This window comes from Manacus vitellinus, unplaced genomic scaffold, assembly GCF_001715985.3.
Source record: "Manacus vitellinus isolate BGI_N305 unplaced genomic scaffold, ASM171598v3 scaffold_31_pilon, whole genome shotgun sequence".
Classification (NCBI taxonomy): Eukaryota; Metazoa; Chordata; class Aves; order Passeriformes; family Pipridae; genus Manacus; species Manacus vitellinus.
The window spans coordinates 1,417,940-1,434,365 of record NW_021940379.1 but is presented as its reverse complement, the minus strand read 5'-3'; the positions used below and the strand labels follow the sequence as shown (position 1 = coordinate 1,434,365).

The window sequence follows — 16,426 nt, the reverse complement described above, 5'->3', positions numbered from 1 at the left end:
GTTGTCCTCATGTGCTTTTGCTGCAGCAGCACACGTGTATGAACAAAGGACTTGGTGTTAATGAAAGGTTTAATGAAAAGGTTTCACCATTGAAATCAATCTGTGTGGCCCAGCTTAAACTGAGCAAAAAGGGTGGGAAAAACCCCATTTGCAGTGTGGGTCCCATTCCTGGAAGTGTGCCATGCAGTAATGGGTGCCCCAGTGCTGGGTTCATCGAGTGAAAATCCTACTTTTATGAGCCACAAGAGCTAGAGGAGCCAATGGAACTGGGTGATTGGGTAGAGGATTTCACTAGCAAAAAAATGAGGAAAAAATTCCAGTGCATTTTTCAGGTGTTATTTCTACAGCCCTCCAATTTTCCCCTCTGCTACATGTCTAAAGAAGCATTGTGACAAATGGAGACAAAACAGACAAATGAGTTTAAAAAAATAAAGAGCAGAGGTGTGCTTGTCAGCACGCCGTGAAGGGAGATTTGCTCTGTGTAGTGATTAAACCAGGGAAGGGTGAGATAGAAACCGTGAGCTCAGACACTTGCTCCTTCTCAAAAGAAAAGTGATTTCCAATGCAGCCAATGCACCAGCCAGAGGTGAGAAATGCTTCCCGGTGGGAATGGCAGCTGCTGCAGGAGGAGCCGTGTGTTTGTTATGTGTTGGAGTGTTCTGCTCTCTGCCCTTTGCCCTGGGGTCCTGGCTCAGCCAGGGCCGACCCATCCAGGGAGCAGTGAGGGCTCTCCAGCCGTTCTGGCCATGCCCTGGTCTCTGCGGCACCGCTGCTCTGGCTGTTTTGGGGGTGTTTGCTGGCTCATGCAAACCTCTGCTCTGGTCATACCAACTGCCAGAGCAGCAAGTTCTGATTCAGTCAGTTTTTTCCCCTTCTCAGCCTTGTGTGGTGGCTTTGGGGAGGCCCCCTGAGCCATTGTTCTCCTATTGTGCCTTGCAGTGTTCAGACAGCGCGGGAGTCGCTGTGCTCCAGGAGAGAGACGTGAGTGAACCTGGGGAGCTGCTGCTGACAGGCAGGAGCCTGTGCCTGCTTCTGCCATGGGTTATGGATTACTGACTGCTGCAGGGATGGGTTACAGACCACTGGCTGTTGCAGCCTGCATGGGCAGGGGTCACAGTGACATCCAGATATCTGATGTGTGCCCCATGCCCATTGACCCGCTCCCTTTCCCTTTGAGCTCTGTCTCTTATCCCAGTGGGATGCTCTCACTCCTCTGAGCTGGTGCCTTCCCACCTGTGCCTGTGGCTCTAATGGGGTCTCTCCTCTCTCCACAGGGATGCCTGCTCTAGCGTTGGCTCCACACTCAGTCTGGAGCCTGCAGAGAGCATCAAGTCCTGGCCAAGTTCATCCACAGGCTGGACATCCCTGGCAGGTACCAGCGTGGCCGGGAGCATTTCGGCACAGTCCATTGGCAGCCGCAGCACCCAGAGCCTGAGGTAAGGGACCCGTGTGAACGGGGGATGTTGCAGATGCACTTTCACTGGGCTCCTTCAGGACGTGCAGAACCAGAGCTCGGGGTTGTGGTGGGACCTGTGGAGTTTGAGGTCAAAACACCAAATCAAGGAAGGCAGTCACTGCCACGCCAGGATCAGTGAAACACCAGATGAAAGTCACTACATCAAAAACATGCTTCAAGCAGTATAACATCCCTTGATGTATTCTCTGGAGAAAATTTAAAGAGGCGATGCAGCCTATTTGAGGATTTGTATGCCATATGCTCGCCGTTCCTGGCTGAGGAAGTGGGATGCGTTTCTACAGTTCTAATATCAGATATGTTAATTTTTGATGGTGATGCTCATAGGCTGTGAGGGAGCTGGAGAGGGGCCCAAGCACTCACACAGCCCAACTGCCTCCACTTGGCTCCAGGGGAGACACCTCGGGGTGCCTGGGCTCAGTAGGTGCTCACGTGCCCAGCCTGAATTGGTGCCCATCAGAGGAACACCCCTACCCACACACAAACCCCATTTTACAGCCATCCCCAGCACCACCGAGTCCCAGAGAAACTGGTTCTTTTTGGTTCACGTGTGAAGCAATTGCACAAGTTGAGTTTTGAAAGGCCACGTAAATCAGGGTCTGGGGGTTGTGTCATGGAGGGAGATGGAGGGGATGGAGGAGGGTGTTATCCACTTGGAGGCTTGGGAGGGGAGAGGTGGAGCAGGGATGGAGCTTTGAACCCTGGGGCAGGGAGCAGAGCAGGGCTTGTATGGATCCAGAAAGCATTATCCCTGAGAGTATCACCCCCCTGTAGGGAAGGTGGGAAAGGTGCCGACCATATGAATTCAGGGCGGGCAGGGCTGGCAGTGCCCCCCTTTGCAGCCCCTGTAGTGCCCCTGCCTGCAGGTTGGAGCTACTCCTGCCTGCAGCCCCTGGCTCGGGGTCTCTCTGATGCACTGCTTTCCCAGGGGTGGTGTACTGGGACATGCATCACTGTTTTCCCAGTTTTTGCCCCCATAACCAGGGCAGGTGCCAGGCTGAGGCTGGGCACAGCTCACTGCAGCTCCCACCTGCTCCCTGCTCATGTTCAGGTCCGTAGGTCGATTCTCCAAGCTGACAGAGTTTGGTCAGGATTGCAGAGTGCAATTTTGTTAGTATTAATCTCCCTGCTCTGATTCTGGCGAGATCTGTCCCCGCGGCACCCACAGGCCTTGTACAGGGGAATCACTATTGTCAGAATCAATGTTCTGAAGAGCAAGTCCCCCCTGCAGGAAACACCTTGGGTGAGTTGGAGCAGTTTGGAGCGGTACAAGGCAGAGTTTAAGAGCATTTGGGCAGGGCAAGGACCTGCAGGGAGATCACAGAATGATGATCTTGGGAGGTCTTTTCCAACCTGAATGATTCTGGGATTCTGTGGTAGGCTGGGCTGCCTATGGCCATTGTGAAAGGAAAATTGTCCTCAACCCTGGTCACAGTGTGACCATCATCCTCCGTGCTGGGGGTTGTGAAGGGGCACATTGCAAATCCTGGTGTGGGGGCTGTGTTTGTCTTCAGCTAATCTAAGATGGAAATAGGAGCGAGGGTGTATGAAGTGCAAACAAACAGAGGACGAGACTGGTAAGGTAATAAAAATGAGATCAGGGAAATGAGCTCTTCCTTATTAAGATTCCTTTGTCTTACACAAGCACCCAGTAATGAAAAATGAGTCTTGCTCTCGTTGGCTGCTCAGCACTACATCTGGGGTGTTTGCTGAACAAACAGCTGCCAAGAGCCAGAGGAGAGTGTGGAGGCTGCTACCGCCCATGTGGTTACAGGAAGGAGAACTTTGATTAACAGAACCTTTAATTCTCTGCTTTTTAAATGCTTGTACAGAATGCTGACCAGCAGACCTAAGCCTCCATAAATTTGACACGGTGCAGGGTTGGAATAATATAATTTTTTTATTATTAAAAAGCCAATTTAAATCTTTATGTATTTATTCTGCCCCTTTCCAGGCAAGTCAGGGTTGTGCTGCGATAGTGGGGTTATCCGGAGATGCAGGCAGAGAGTGAATCCACAGCCCAGGTCTCTGCTTCTCCACCCATGGCACTGTGGCATCCACAGCCCTGGCATCACCCCAGCATCACCCTGCCATAACCCTGGCATCTCTTCCTGTCCTGCTTTAGTTCACAGAACCAGGAATCCTGGTCCCAAGGCTGCTGGGGATCCGACACATTTATTTTTAAGCACGATTGTGTCAAAAGCAAATCATTACATGGGAAAGTGGGAACTCTTCTGTAGATGATGGTGTGACAAGAAAATCCTTTTCTGACAGAAATTAGGCCAGTGGCTCTTCCCTCTTGAAATGGAGTTGTCTTGGCTTTATTTATGAGCTCCTAGGAAAAGCAGCTGAGCCACACTTTCAGCCCTGGTCATGTGTTGCAAAGCATGTGTGGATTTTATTGTATAAATTATTTCAACTAACATAATTGTAATCATGTTAATTGCTCTGTAATCGTTGCTAATTATTGTTGTATGTCATTTGCTTTGGTGTGAATGGTGTATTGCAGAGCTTGGTTGGCTTACAGGCGCCTCCTGAGTTCGGCATCCGGCCCTGATTTTGCCTTTGCCTGGAAAAATCATCTTCCCTGAGGATGATGGAGGAGCAGGGCTCTGCTCAGGGCTGGAGCAGTCTCATTGTCCTGCAGCATCACCCTCCTCCGGGACTTCCCAGGTCTCCCCAGGGTCATTCCGAGCCCTGGGAATTATTGCTGGCACATCTGCCATTCACCAGGGATTTTATGGATGAGCAGAGGATGCCACAAAATGGGATAGGATTGTTTCGCTCTTGTGCCCTGCTTTGTGAGGAGGATGAGGATGATGAAGACTAGGCATGATTTTGGCGTGATGTTTTTCGGTAGCCATCAGGGCTAAAGAAATGAATCACAGAATGATTTGGGTTCAAAGGGACCTTGAACCCCATCCCATTCTACCCCTCCTTGGACCGCAGGGCTGTGGGGCCTTGGCAGCCGGGCTCATGCCAGATGTGGAAGCTGAAACAGTCCCACCTCTGCAGCTTTCACTCCATTTCAGGCCCTAAAGATTTTCATAAAAATAGTAACTGTCCATCATGCTGAACAGGACAGTAAATAGTGATGTGTAACTGTCCATGTTCACAGCGCATTAGCGCTTCTCTCTTTTATCTCAGCCTTAAAACCCAAATAAAAACACTTATACTGGCATTTAAATTACGAAAACTGCTCATGCAGCACACAGGTTACAATATTATTTGGAAACGTGCAGAGTGATTGGAGCAATTTTTGTACAATTTCTCATGGAAGGATTATACCAGCTATTTAACTGCGATGCAATTTAGGATCCCAAATACCCGCATTTTCGAAATGTCTCAAACTATTCATCAGTGGTGCGGGGTGGCCCCGGAAGGTGCAGGGATTCAGGGGGATTAAATCCCTGGTTAATCCATTTTGTGTTGAATTATCAAATGGTTTGAGCTGGTTTAATGAGCAGGGAATGGTGGTGGGTGCTGGGGCAGGTGGGCACGTCGGTGCCCCAGGCTGTGCCAGTGGGCGCCAGGAACCTGGAGCTGCTCCATTCCCCCTTCCTTTCTGCCATCACACGTTTCCCAGCCGTGGAGTTTGTCTTCAACCCATGTTGGAATGTAAATTATTTCATGGGTCAGCAGAGCCTAGTCCGAGAGCATCCCACGCACTGCCTAGATTATTCGCTCTCCCCCCATTCCCATGGCAACACCAACATTCCCGGGGCAGGATGCTTCATTACCAGCAATGTACAACTTGACCGCTGCTCCCGCACCTCGGAGGCTGCTGGTCTCCCAGAGCTGGGTTTGTTATTTGGGTTCTACTACCTTACTTTGCCTTTTCTCTCTTTTTCCCTCCTCCTTTTTTTCTCAAATTCACATCCCAGCAGACTTCCCACTCAGGCCAGTCCTGGGTTCCCCTTGACTGAGCAATGCTGGGGTACCTGAGTGTGGGGATACGGCACTGCGGTGCTGGCAGTTGCCAGCAAACAAATGTAGGTGCTTGGAGAGTGTCATAAATTGTCCCGTCAGGGGCTTAGTGTCACCAGTGACCCCCAGCCCATGGGTGACTGCAGAACCTCCCCATCTCTGTGCATCAGCTGCATGAGGACAGGGACAGGCTACAGAGAAACTCAAGTGGGGTGACCAGTGTGGCTCCTCAGGGGTGAATGGAGGTGGATCTCACGTGGTTCCTTTATCAGCCCTTGTCTTGGGGTGAGGTCTCAACCCTTGTCTCAGGTTGAGGTCTCACCCCTTGTCACAGGTTGAGGTCCAGCCCTCGTCTCAGGGTGAGGTCCCAGCCCCACACATCATGTTTGGCCATCACCCCTCGCTTGATGTGCAGCCCCTGCCTGGGTGTTACTGGGCTCTTGCAGTTCAGAAGTCCTTGAGCAGCAGCCTGGGTGAAACATGCCCCACAATAACATTAAGATGCGTCTGGGGTGCACCACAAGCTCGTTTCATAAAATTTTAGTGAATAATCTTTGGCTTTGACAGAAATAAAATAAATCCTACATATTGCTATAATCTGTCAAGAAAAAGGATATTTGGAGGTAAGTGTTGGCTTGGCAGAGCTGAAGCCAAGCACACCACACACTCTACACTGGGGATTATCCAGGCTGGCTGACCTGGAGTTATTTAAGATAAAATCCTTGAGCGCTGCCCAATGCTGGATGCAGCAGTGAGTTTATTCTGAGACTCCCATGCCAATACTGGCTTTTTGCTGCTCAGCCTTGTCCTTGCTGAATGACATTCCAGTCACTGGGAATCCCACTGACTAAACTAACACCAATTTTTGTTGTTTAGGGTGAGCAGAGACGCCAAGGACCCAGTGCTGAGCCTTCCTGTGTCTTCCTGGAGCACTGCCAGGCCCAGCGATGCTGCGGATCCGGGGAGGATGGCAAGTCCCCTACTCGGGGCTAGAAGACGGGAATATGGAAAACCTGCAGCAGATGACGAGGAGCAGGAAAGCCCGAAAAAGTCTGTGGATAGGATAGGAGAGACGTCCCCGTCGGTGCTGCAACGGGGGAGCTCCCCTGCCCCGGACGGAAGGTTCCCCAGCCCGCTCTCTCCGACGGCACCCAGGAGGAGGAGGCTCTCCGTGGCATCGGGGCCGGTGCCCAGCTCGTCGGCAGCTCTCTCCGAGTATGTGGAGGAGCTGCGGCGGCAGCGGGGAGCGGAGCGGGAGCCGGGGCACCCGGCCCTGGGGGAAACCTCTCCCCTGCCCATTTACCGCACCACCGGCGCCGCGGCCCTGCGGCGCTGCAGGGCTGTCCCAGCGGCGGAGGATGCCCTGGGCAAGCTAGACGGGAATCAGGCAGGGGAAGGTGAAGGAGCAAGCGCCAGCCTCCCGCGCTCCTCCAGCCTGCGGAGCATGGCCTCGGAGCCGGCCGAGCCCTCACGCTCCCCAGCTCTGAAAAGGGCATCCAAGTTCGGCTCCTACGACTCCCTCCTGCAATCCCTGGACAGCTCCGGCCGCCGGCCGAGCTCTCCAGCTGCCGGGATGGAGGGGCCGGGCACGCTGCGGCCGAGCTCCTGGAGGAGCTGCCTGGAGCCGTCGCTGGAGGATGTGGAGTTGGAAAGGGGCTCTGGGGGAGTTCTGAGCTCATTGTCCAGTGACGGGCTGGGAGAGGGGAAGGGGAGCGACCCCTTCAGCTGGCGAATACCCACCCTCAACTACGAGAGGAGAACCAAGGTCGACTTTGACGACTTCCTCCCGGCCATTCGCAAATCCCGCTCCACGAGCAGCCTGGCCAAGTCCAGGAGGGACAGACGGGACGGCCACCGGCCCCTCACCGTCCGCTTCGAGGATGAGGCCATAGCGGGAAGTTTGGAGTCCTCTGAGACCAAGGGCACAGCCAAACGCAGCCCGGCCCCTCGGGAAGACCCTGGAGATCCCTCTGACTCCTCCTCATCCTCTGGTTCCCTCCTCTCCTCCCGGAGTGCCGACAGCATCAAACGTCGGCCGCAGCCCCAGAGAGGGGATGGGGAGGGATCCAGTGGTAAAGACATCACCCAGGGCAGCGGGACGAGCCACCGCGCCGAGGCTGAAGGAAAGGAAGATGATGTCAGCAGCATCATGAAGAAGTACCTGGGTAAAGACTAAGGTAACTGTGCTGAGCCACTGCCTGGCACTAGCTCAGAGCAGCGGGGACAGGTTTGGGCTGTTGGCCCCGAGCTGCTGCCCCTCCTCAGTGTCTGCACCAATGTGGGAGAGTGCGTGGACACAGGGTCCCAATGCTGCTCCCAGCATATCAAAGCATCCCAGGCCATGGGAGGCTTCAGCCTCGCTGCCAGGATGTCCCATGGGGTGTGTGGCACTGGGACTGGCCACCCCTTGCCCACTCTTTGGCACCTTCAGAGGTGCAAGGGGGAGGGCAATGGGGATACTGCCAGAGCCAGAGACAGCCTCAAGAGCTGGCCACAACACCACCCCTGAATCCACAGGGGTTTTCCAAAATTAGCATCCCCCAGCTCCCACACCACCCAGACACACCCCCACAAGCCCCACAAGCCCTCACTTCTCTGGGACCCAACCTTGTTTGGATAATTAGAAATCAGGTTGGTCTGGATGCTGGAGGTTCCCTCTCCAGAGGACCGGGCTCATGCCTGGTGCAGACATACTTTCCCCCAGTTATCAACAGCCTCTGACACCCACTTGGATGCCATTTCTCTATTGCAGCTGACACTTGGAGAATTAGGATTTATTGCTGCAATCCAGGTTTGAAAGTGAAGTCCCTAATGAATGCGCCACAACTGTAATTAAGTGTTTAAAATAGATTAGAAAAACATTTTGTAAAACCATTGCCTTTAGACTAACTTATTGGATGTCAAGCTGTGACCAAATTGACTAAGCCAACACACGAAGAGAGCGTGTGTTAATAAAACATTTCTTTCCAGGAAGCTGATTTGCATAATGCAACGTCCCACTTTCTCCAGAATTTGTTTTGATGAAGCGCAGCAGCCGAACCCCAAAGCCGCAGCGATGATGAGCCACGTCAGGCAGATGGCTTCCCTGCTCCTGGTAGGATACACCTCATGTGAGCAGTGACTGCAAAGGGCTCCCTGAAAGTCATGGGATGGTTTTACGAACTTTTTTGGTTTTGGACATACTGTGGTTTCCTTATGCTCCTGCCCCGTTTCCCAGCGCCTCAGCTTTGCTCAGGGCCAGCCGTGGGGACAAGAGACTTTCCTGTTCTCCTGCAGTTGTTCGACTCAGGAGTTGGTGCTTTCATTAAAACCCAGCGGCTGCCACAGATGCTGAGGATGTGCCATGGCCAGGGAAAGGCCACACTGAGAAGAGCTGGAGGAACACCAAACCCCGTCTTTTTAACCCAGAGGTGCAGCTCAGGTGTCTCATTCCACACAGCACTACTCAAAAATCATCCCAATGGCCAAGGGTCATACTGTTCAGTCTTGGTGTGACACCAGTAAAAGGGGAGCTCTGAAGCTTTTATAATTCCTTTGGTATTTGAAGATGGATCCATATGAGCTTCCATGGTTCCTGCCTGTTTGTGACATCTGGGCACATCCCAGTGACACATGAGGCAGCACTGCAGTGGGTGGGGCAGTGTGAGGCTCTATTTGATGTCTGCTTGGTTTTTACACAATAAAATATTTGCTTCTTTGACACACAGGTCACTTCTTGTCATTCCTTTCCCTGCAGTGGGAGCGGGTCTGTGGAGGTGGTGCAGAGCCAAGCCCGTCTCTCTGCATGTGTGAAAAGCTCATATCTCAGCCTCAGCCTAGAAGAGATCCAAATTTACTCACTGGTCACAGGTTTGGGGCAAAATGATACAGGTCCACGTGCAAACTTCTCCTTTCCATCAGGGATTTCTAAGTCATCTGCTAGACTGTGAAATTTGCACCAGTTTGCACAACCTCGCTGGCCCCTCCGAGGTGGCCACGGGCAGCGGGGGCTTGAAAGGCCAATTGGTCACTATTCAGCATTTTGTTTTTCCTCTCGGGTTCCTCACGTTCATGTCTAATTTAAAGCGAAGCCTTGCAGCAAGCAGCATTTCCCTTGTCAGCGATGGATGCGGAGCCTGGGGCTGAGGGCTCACATCAGCACTTTGCTCGGCCGCCCGTCAGCAATTCCCGGCAATCCCTCTGTCCCAGCGGCTCCGCAGGGCTGGCAGCCTGGAGGGGGGCAGCTCCGCTCAGAGTGACATTCCCTGTGCTTCCAGGTGTCCCTCTTGCTATGTGTGACTCATGCAAGAAGGCAGCAAATGAAGAAATTACCTCTAATTAGTTTTAAATAGGTCTTTCTAATGATTCTCCTATTTCTGGAACCAAAAGGCAAGTGTTTTTCTCTTTGCAGTGAATTTTGCTCTCGAGGGATTTCATAGAACCATAGGTTCTTGGAATGGTTTGGGTTGGAAAGAAAACTTAAAGATCATCTTGTTCCACCCCCTGCTACGGGTTGGGAAACCTTCCTGTAGCCCAGGTTACTCCAAGCCCCATCCAACCTGGCCTGGAACACTTCCAGGGATGAGGCAGCCACAGCTTCTCTGGACAACCCCTGTCAGGGCCTCATCACCCTCATGGGGAAGAATTTCTTCCCAATATCTCATCTAACCCTGTCCTTTATCAGTGGGAAGCCATTGTCCCTTGTCCTGTCACCCAGACCCTTGTACAAAGTCCCTCTCTCCAGCTTCCTTGGAGCCCTTTTAGCCACTGGAAGGGGCTCTAAGGTCTCCCCGGAGCCTTCTCTTCTCCAGGTTGAACATCTCCAGCTCTCCCAGCCTGTCTCCAGAGCAGAGGGGCTCCAGCCTTTGGAGCATCTCTGTAGCCTACTCTGGACTCACTCCAGCAGCTCCATATCCTTCCTGTGATGGGGATCACAGAGCTGGAAGCAGCACTGTAGGAGGGTCTCACCTGAGCAGAGCAGAGGGGCAGAATTGGACCTGCTGCCCACATAGAGGGGGGTGCAGCCTGATGCAGAAAAAATTTCAGTGAGGTGGGAATGTCAGGATGCTGTGGCCTGGACAGGCTGCTCCTTTGGCATGGGGGGAACAGGGAGGCAGAGAGTGTCTGTGTAATGAGATAGACGTAAAATATGGGATATGGGGCAGTACAATGCCAAGCAGGATGGATCAGGAGTGAAGGCAGATGGGCTATCAGGAAGAGCATTGGAACACGACTTCCTCCTACAGCAAAACAGCTCTGCAACACAAGGTAATGGGATCCCCAGCTCACCCAGAGCCAGCTGGTGGCACCTGAGGGGAGGAACACCCTGAAGGACACCCACTGCCAGGAGCATTGTACCACCTTTGGCCTCTGAAATCCAGCCTACAACTCCTTCTGGATGAGGAGTCATTTTGCAGCTCATTTATAATCTAATCTCAAAACACAACATAAATTGCTCATGATTTGTGGCTGTAGCAAAATGATTCCTTTGACACCAAGCCTTTGATTTGGAATTAATATGGCAGTGGGCTTGCTGGAAATTAAGCTGTTCCTACTTCAGCTTGCAGAAGAAAAGCAGATTTGTGTGTAATACGCTGACTTTTTTCTTTTCCTTTTGCTTTGCAGGACACAAAGGAAATTGCTCTGTCACTTGGAATGGCTGTGCACATCCTTTAATGACAAACCCGGACAAAACGATGCTTGGCCTGGAGTGTTTCAGGCTGAGTCCAGAGAATTGTTTGCCCTTGGAGCAACCAGAGAGCAAAGCTCATGGATGGCAAGACCGAGCCATCCATCAGCGCCGGCCGATGGTAAATACGGAGCGTGCATGGCATGGGGGTCAGAGATCCTGTTCCCTGCTCCCCCCAGAATGTTCAGGAGACACAAAACTGATGGCTGAGTCAGCCGAGTGCAGCACCACGGGGGTTTATAACCTGGAGTGGGAGGACAGGAGTCATTCCCTTTGTCCCTGTGTTTTAGCCACATTCGCTGCCTTTCAGCACAAGAGCTTTGCCCTTTGCTCCTGTGAGGGATGGAGCCCACAGGGAGGGAAGTGTGGAGACTGCATGTGACCCTTGGAGAAGGGCTGGTCCAGAGCCTGCCAGCCAGAATCCTTCACGTGAGTGCACCTCAGAGCTGGGATTAGCCAGGAATGTGAGGATAACCCCCCTGCACCCCTGTGCCCACAGCAGCCGGCAACGCCGTCCCTCCCTGAGGAAGGCAGACCCTGGCAAAGAGAAATGTTTCCACGTCAGATGGAAAAGCCCTGAGCAACAAGACTGCCAAGTTTCTAATTAGCGTAATTGAAGTGTGCTCTTTTCTTCCAATGGGTGTGCCTGCGGAGAGCCTTCCTCAGAGGAGCAATCTCTGTAAGAGCTCCTTCTCTGCACGATGCTCATCACTCAGGATTGAAAGTGTCTGTCCAGAGCTGTCCTGCAGTGCTTATGGAGCCGGGGTCAGCTGCTTTCCTGCTGGCAGAGCTTCCTCTGGCGCGTCACATCCGTCACTGATGGAGCATTCAGCGGCAGCGCAGGCGAGCTGGGCAGGTTCAGGTGCAATGCCTGGTCCCTGCTGTGGGGAGTACCAGTGCTGGAGACCTCCCAGGCTCCCCATCCCTGAACATAACACCTTTGCAGGAGCTGCATGTCGGGGAGTCATAGAATATCCTGAGTTAGAAAGACCCACAAGGATCATCAATCTCACCCCCGTCCCTGCACAGGACACACCAAGAATTCCACTGTGTGCCTGAGATGCTCTGTGATCCCCTCCAGTGCTCTCAGGGCAGTCAGGAATCTCCATTCATTACACTTCCAAGGCTATTAGCTGGATCTGTAAGCCTCTTTTCTAACAAATAAGCTGTTTTTCCCAGTGCCTGTATCTGTGAATGCTCAGCTTTGGCTCCTAACTCTGCTCAGTGGGATGGGAAACACTAAGTGTTGCCCATCCTCACCTGGCAGAGCAGCTGGGGCTCTCCTGCAGGCTGGTGGCTCCAGCAGCAGGATGGGGGCGAGGGACCCCCCCAGCCTGCACAGGGTTCAGCTCCCGCCTGCACTGACAGGATTCAATTTCACGGCAGTTGGATGCAGGGAGTTAATTCCCAGTTGCTGCCATGCACGGAGCCTCTCTGCCGCTTAAATGTGTCCCTTCCAAAAGGGGGTTATAATTGAAATTAGTCTTCCTGCAGGCAGCTCAGCAGCCATGGAAGCCTCCTCCTTCTCTCCTCACTGTTTGCTGTTGTGGGTGGGCTCGTGTCCCAGCAGCTCCGACAGCAGCCAAGCCCATACCCAGCACAGTGACCTTCAAATGGGTTGGAATGGAGAATTTGGTCTGTGAAGAGATGAGCCAAGTCTTTGGCATGGCATAGTGTGGCATGACAGAAATGTGTAGAAAGTGAAAATTACCCGGATTTGCCAAAGTGGTACAGCCTTGGTTACCCTCCGCCTCCCTGTGTGGGTGGAGAGCAGGGATGGTGCCCCCATGCTGTGCCAGACCACTAAGGATGACCCCAAACCCCATGTCCCCACCAGGATCTGGACCCTACCCCTGCCCAGGGTGTCCTCCCGCTGCCCAGTGCCGTGTCCATCCTGGTGTGGGACTGTCAAGAGGAAGGCAGGACGTGCTCCCTACCCAGCTCCCGCCTTTCTCCCCAGCTCAGGGCTGAGTGACTGTGGATTCAGGGCCATCTGTCAAACTGGGGCTTGGTTTTATCAGGCTGAGCTTTATCCTTACTGAAGTCACACCGGGATTCCTGTCTCAGTGCCAGCCAGCCCTCACTCTCCTGCCGTGCCGGTGACAGGCGCGTGCTGTGCTCCAGTGAGGCTCCTGGCAATCCCAGAGGAGCCCAGAACGCCCCAGATAATCTGCTGAATATTAACTACACCACAAGCACACGTGCCATCACCTCACGCTCACTGAGGGGAAAAATTCCTTGAAGTCAGGACAAGGAGTCAGAGGAAGAGCTGGTGTCTCTGGGCTGAGGCTCTGCTGGGCTCAGCTTAGGCTGGCACTGACCCCACAGCTCCTGGGTCCTGGAAAAGCTGGGATCCAAGTAGCAAGTGAGCAGAGGATGTGGCAGGGCTGCAGAGCAAAAACAAGGAGCCAAAGGTGGGGTTCAATGACCCCCGCCCAGAAGACTCTGCTGCAGCAGCAGGGACAGGGCTGGCTCCACTCCAGACACTTTTGGTGTCTCTCTCAACTCAAAAGTGTATGTATTTTATGCATTATATTTTATTTATATCAACTATATTAAATTTATATGTGTGTAATGTTATATATTTTGTATATCTCATAAAGAAACTATTAGATACAAATATAATATGCTAGATACATATTATATATTTAAGCATTTAGATATTATATTGTATATTACAATATATTACATTATGTATTATGTGTTATGTGTTCTGTATTATATATGTTATGTATTCAGTATTATATTTATCTAATCTGTTTATAGAGGAGTGTGCTATGTCATCGAATGACATTGTGCATTAGGGAAAAAACACTATAATTATCATCATTCCATTTTCTCCTTAGACTAAATGTACTTTTGCTTGAACTGTTATAATGGTTAATTTTTGGTTGTTATTTTTGAGTGCAGGCCCACGCAGGCCTTTCCCACCTGTATCCAAGAGATCACTTTTACCACACACCCACTCATGGCCACCCTTGTCATTAAGCAAAATTGCTGCAAAATGAACCCAACACAGTTGGATTTTGCTGGACAGCTAGTGATCCATCCTAGTAATTTGTATTGTGCTAAATAATTTATATAACATGAGGACTTAGAGCAGGAGACAGGCCCTCCTCCGCTCACTCGGGTGATAGAGAGGGAGCAGGGACACTGCTGGGGCATTAACCTCACACACTGACCATGGCTCTGGGTGAAAAGTGTTGTTTCTCCTCAATTCCCAGTCAAGCTGCTGATCTGAGTGACGAATTTCTCTGAATCGAAGTCCTGAAAGAACAGCGAGGGCTTAATTACAGTGAAAGGTCTTTGTGCTCATGCAGCACATTGCAAACCAGCTGGGGAGAGGAGCTCCTACAATAGGAACCTTTTCAGAGCACTGTGCTGGCTCTGGGGCACCTGGGGCAGAGGGAGGGTTTTAAAGGGAAAAAGAATACACCAAAGAGAAGCAAATCACTAAGTCTGAGGCTCATTTGCATTCCCACTGCAGACTCCAGGCTGGCACTGCAACTCCAACCCACCCAGGCATCACTTCCAGCAAAAACCCCAAAGTGGGGCAAACTGGTGCTGCTGAAAATGCTCTTCCTAAGGAATATTAATATTTTCATCTTCTGGCCTGAGGGGCCAGGGCACAGTGGCCGTGCCTTGGGAAAGGGGCCCCTTGGAGATGGCTCTGACCCTGCGCCTGTCACTCTGCTGCCACTTTTTGCTGATGTCTTAAAAATAGCTCAAGGCCTTGTGGTTTTTAAGACAAAGGTTTGGTACCTGTCTATTTTAACTACTTTCCAACAGCACAGCCTTTGTCAGCTGCCATCCTACAGGATGCTTTGCCAGAGTTTTCCAGGAATAGTGGGATTTCACTGGGAGCTTGCATGCCCAGTGCTGTACAAATAGCCCTGGTGATCCAGGACTCCTTCACCAAGGAGAGGTGGCAGTGAGGGGCAGAGGGGTTTTCTTTTGGGGTGCCCTGGACAGGTCTGGGACTCGCAGCCACCCGCCTGCACCGGGACATGGTGGCTCAGCTGAGCACGGGGAGCGTGGGCAGGGATCCAGGGAAACAACTCCATCCTGGAAACGTGAACATGTGCTTTCTGGAAAGTGCCAAGAAAGCAACATTTGGAGGTTAAGAAATGGCAGAAAACAGACAGATTTTTTTCGTGTGATATTCGGTGAAACGATGACTGTGAAGTTTCGTGGAGCACAAGCTGTGCAGCTTGGAAAATTAATTAATATTTGCTAAGGGCTTTGGGCTCCTCAGTGGAAGGTGTCAGTGGCACCACCGAGATGGGTGGCCGATGACAACGCAGCAGTGAAGGGGACTGTGGGCTCTGCCATGAGTTCCCTCTCCCCTGTGGGCAGTTTGGAGGGTGGTGGGCAGGGCTGGTGGTGCAGCCCAGGTTTGTGAGGGGGCACATCCAGTACGGACCTGGAGGGTTCTGTGCTCAGGTCCCTGATCCCTGATGAACCACAGTGAGATGGCAGTACCCCCTCCCCTGCCCCAGAGCAGGCCCAGGGGGCCCAGCTTTGTACCCTTCCAACATCTTTGCATTGGTTTTGAGCCAGAAACACCCCGCAAATTAAATTATTTATTCCTATGAAATGTGCTTACAACTGCAGAAGGAATTCACTTAATTGAGAGTGCAGCCAGCATTTTAATAAAACTATAAAAGGGTGAAACGTGAATAAACAGAAAAAGTGTTTAATCTTGACGCAATCACTTGATGTTAGTGAGAGCATTTAGCTTCCAATATAGCAAAGCAAATAATACCAAGATCCCACGAGCAAAGAGATATTTTTATCCTTTTGCACAAGCCCTGGGTTTAAATTTGACATTCTAATTGTGAATTATGGTAGTCCATTACCATAGCTACAGGAGGCTCTGACCAGCCAGTGGATTGCATTACTAATTGTGTCACAGGTTGGATGTGGTGGCAGCAATCCCTTGGGACTGCTGTGCCCTGGGTGACACCACCGAGCTGGCATCACAGCATGTGGCACTGTGGGCACAGCATGGGTGTAAGGTCAACATGGAAAACAGCCTGCGCTTGTGTTTAAGGCACTCAGATCACAGGAGACGTGACAAACACAGCTAATAAAGGAGGGGGCTCACGGCCAAAATCCCCAGGGATTTTGGGTACATTATGAGCATTAACAGCAGCTGAACAGGGATAACCACTTTGGCTTTGCAGGTCCGGGTCCTCCCACTGCTCTGGAGGGCTCAGAAAAGTGTTACAGGACAATTTTGGGCTCCTTTTGCTGCTAGGCTTAGCTTAAATTCCTGTCCAGGATAAAGCTGTGGGAAAGGAGCTGCTTTGGTCTTGGGGCTTGCACAGAGTCCATGGGATCTGCTCTGATGGCAG

The 16,426-nt window shown here is 51.9% G+C and overlaps 1 protein-coding gene across 1 annotated transcript in view; it reads left to right on the top strand.

Annotated features, from left to right (window-relative positions):
* Nucleotides 1-9,103, top strand: part of MYO18B (myosin XVIIIB) — a 54,906-nt gene extending 45,803 nt beyond the window's left edge. Inside the window, 5 exon segments of the mRNA XM_029961198.1 lie at nucleotides 880-981; nucleotides 1,275-1,436; nucleotides 6,278-6,451; nucleotides 6,566-7,578; nucleotides 8,372-9,103. Coding sequence (XP_029817058.1) covers nucleotides 880-981; nucleotides 1,275-1,436; nucleotides 6,278-6,451; nucleotides 6,566-7,577 — 1,450 coding nt within the window. The 3' untranslated portion in view covers nucleotide 7,578; nucleotides 8,372-9,103.
* Nucleotides 9,104-16,426: the final 7,323 nt, after the last annotated feature.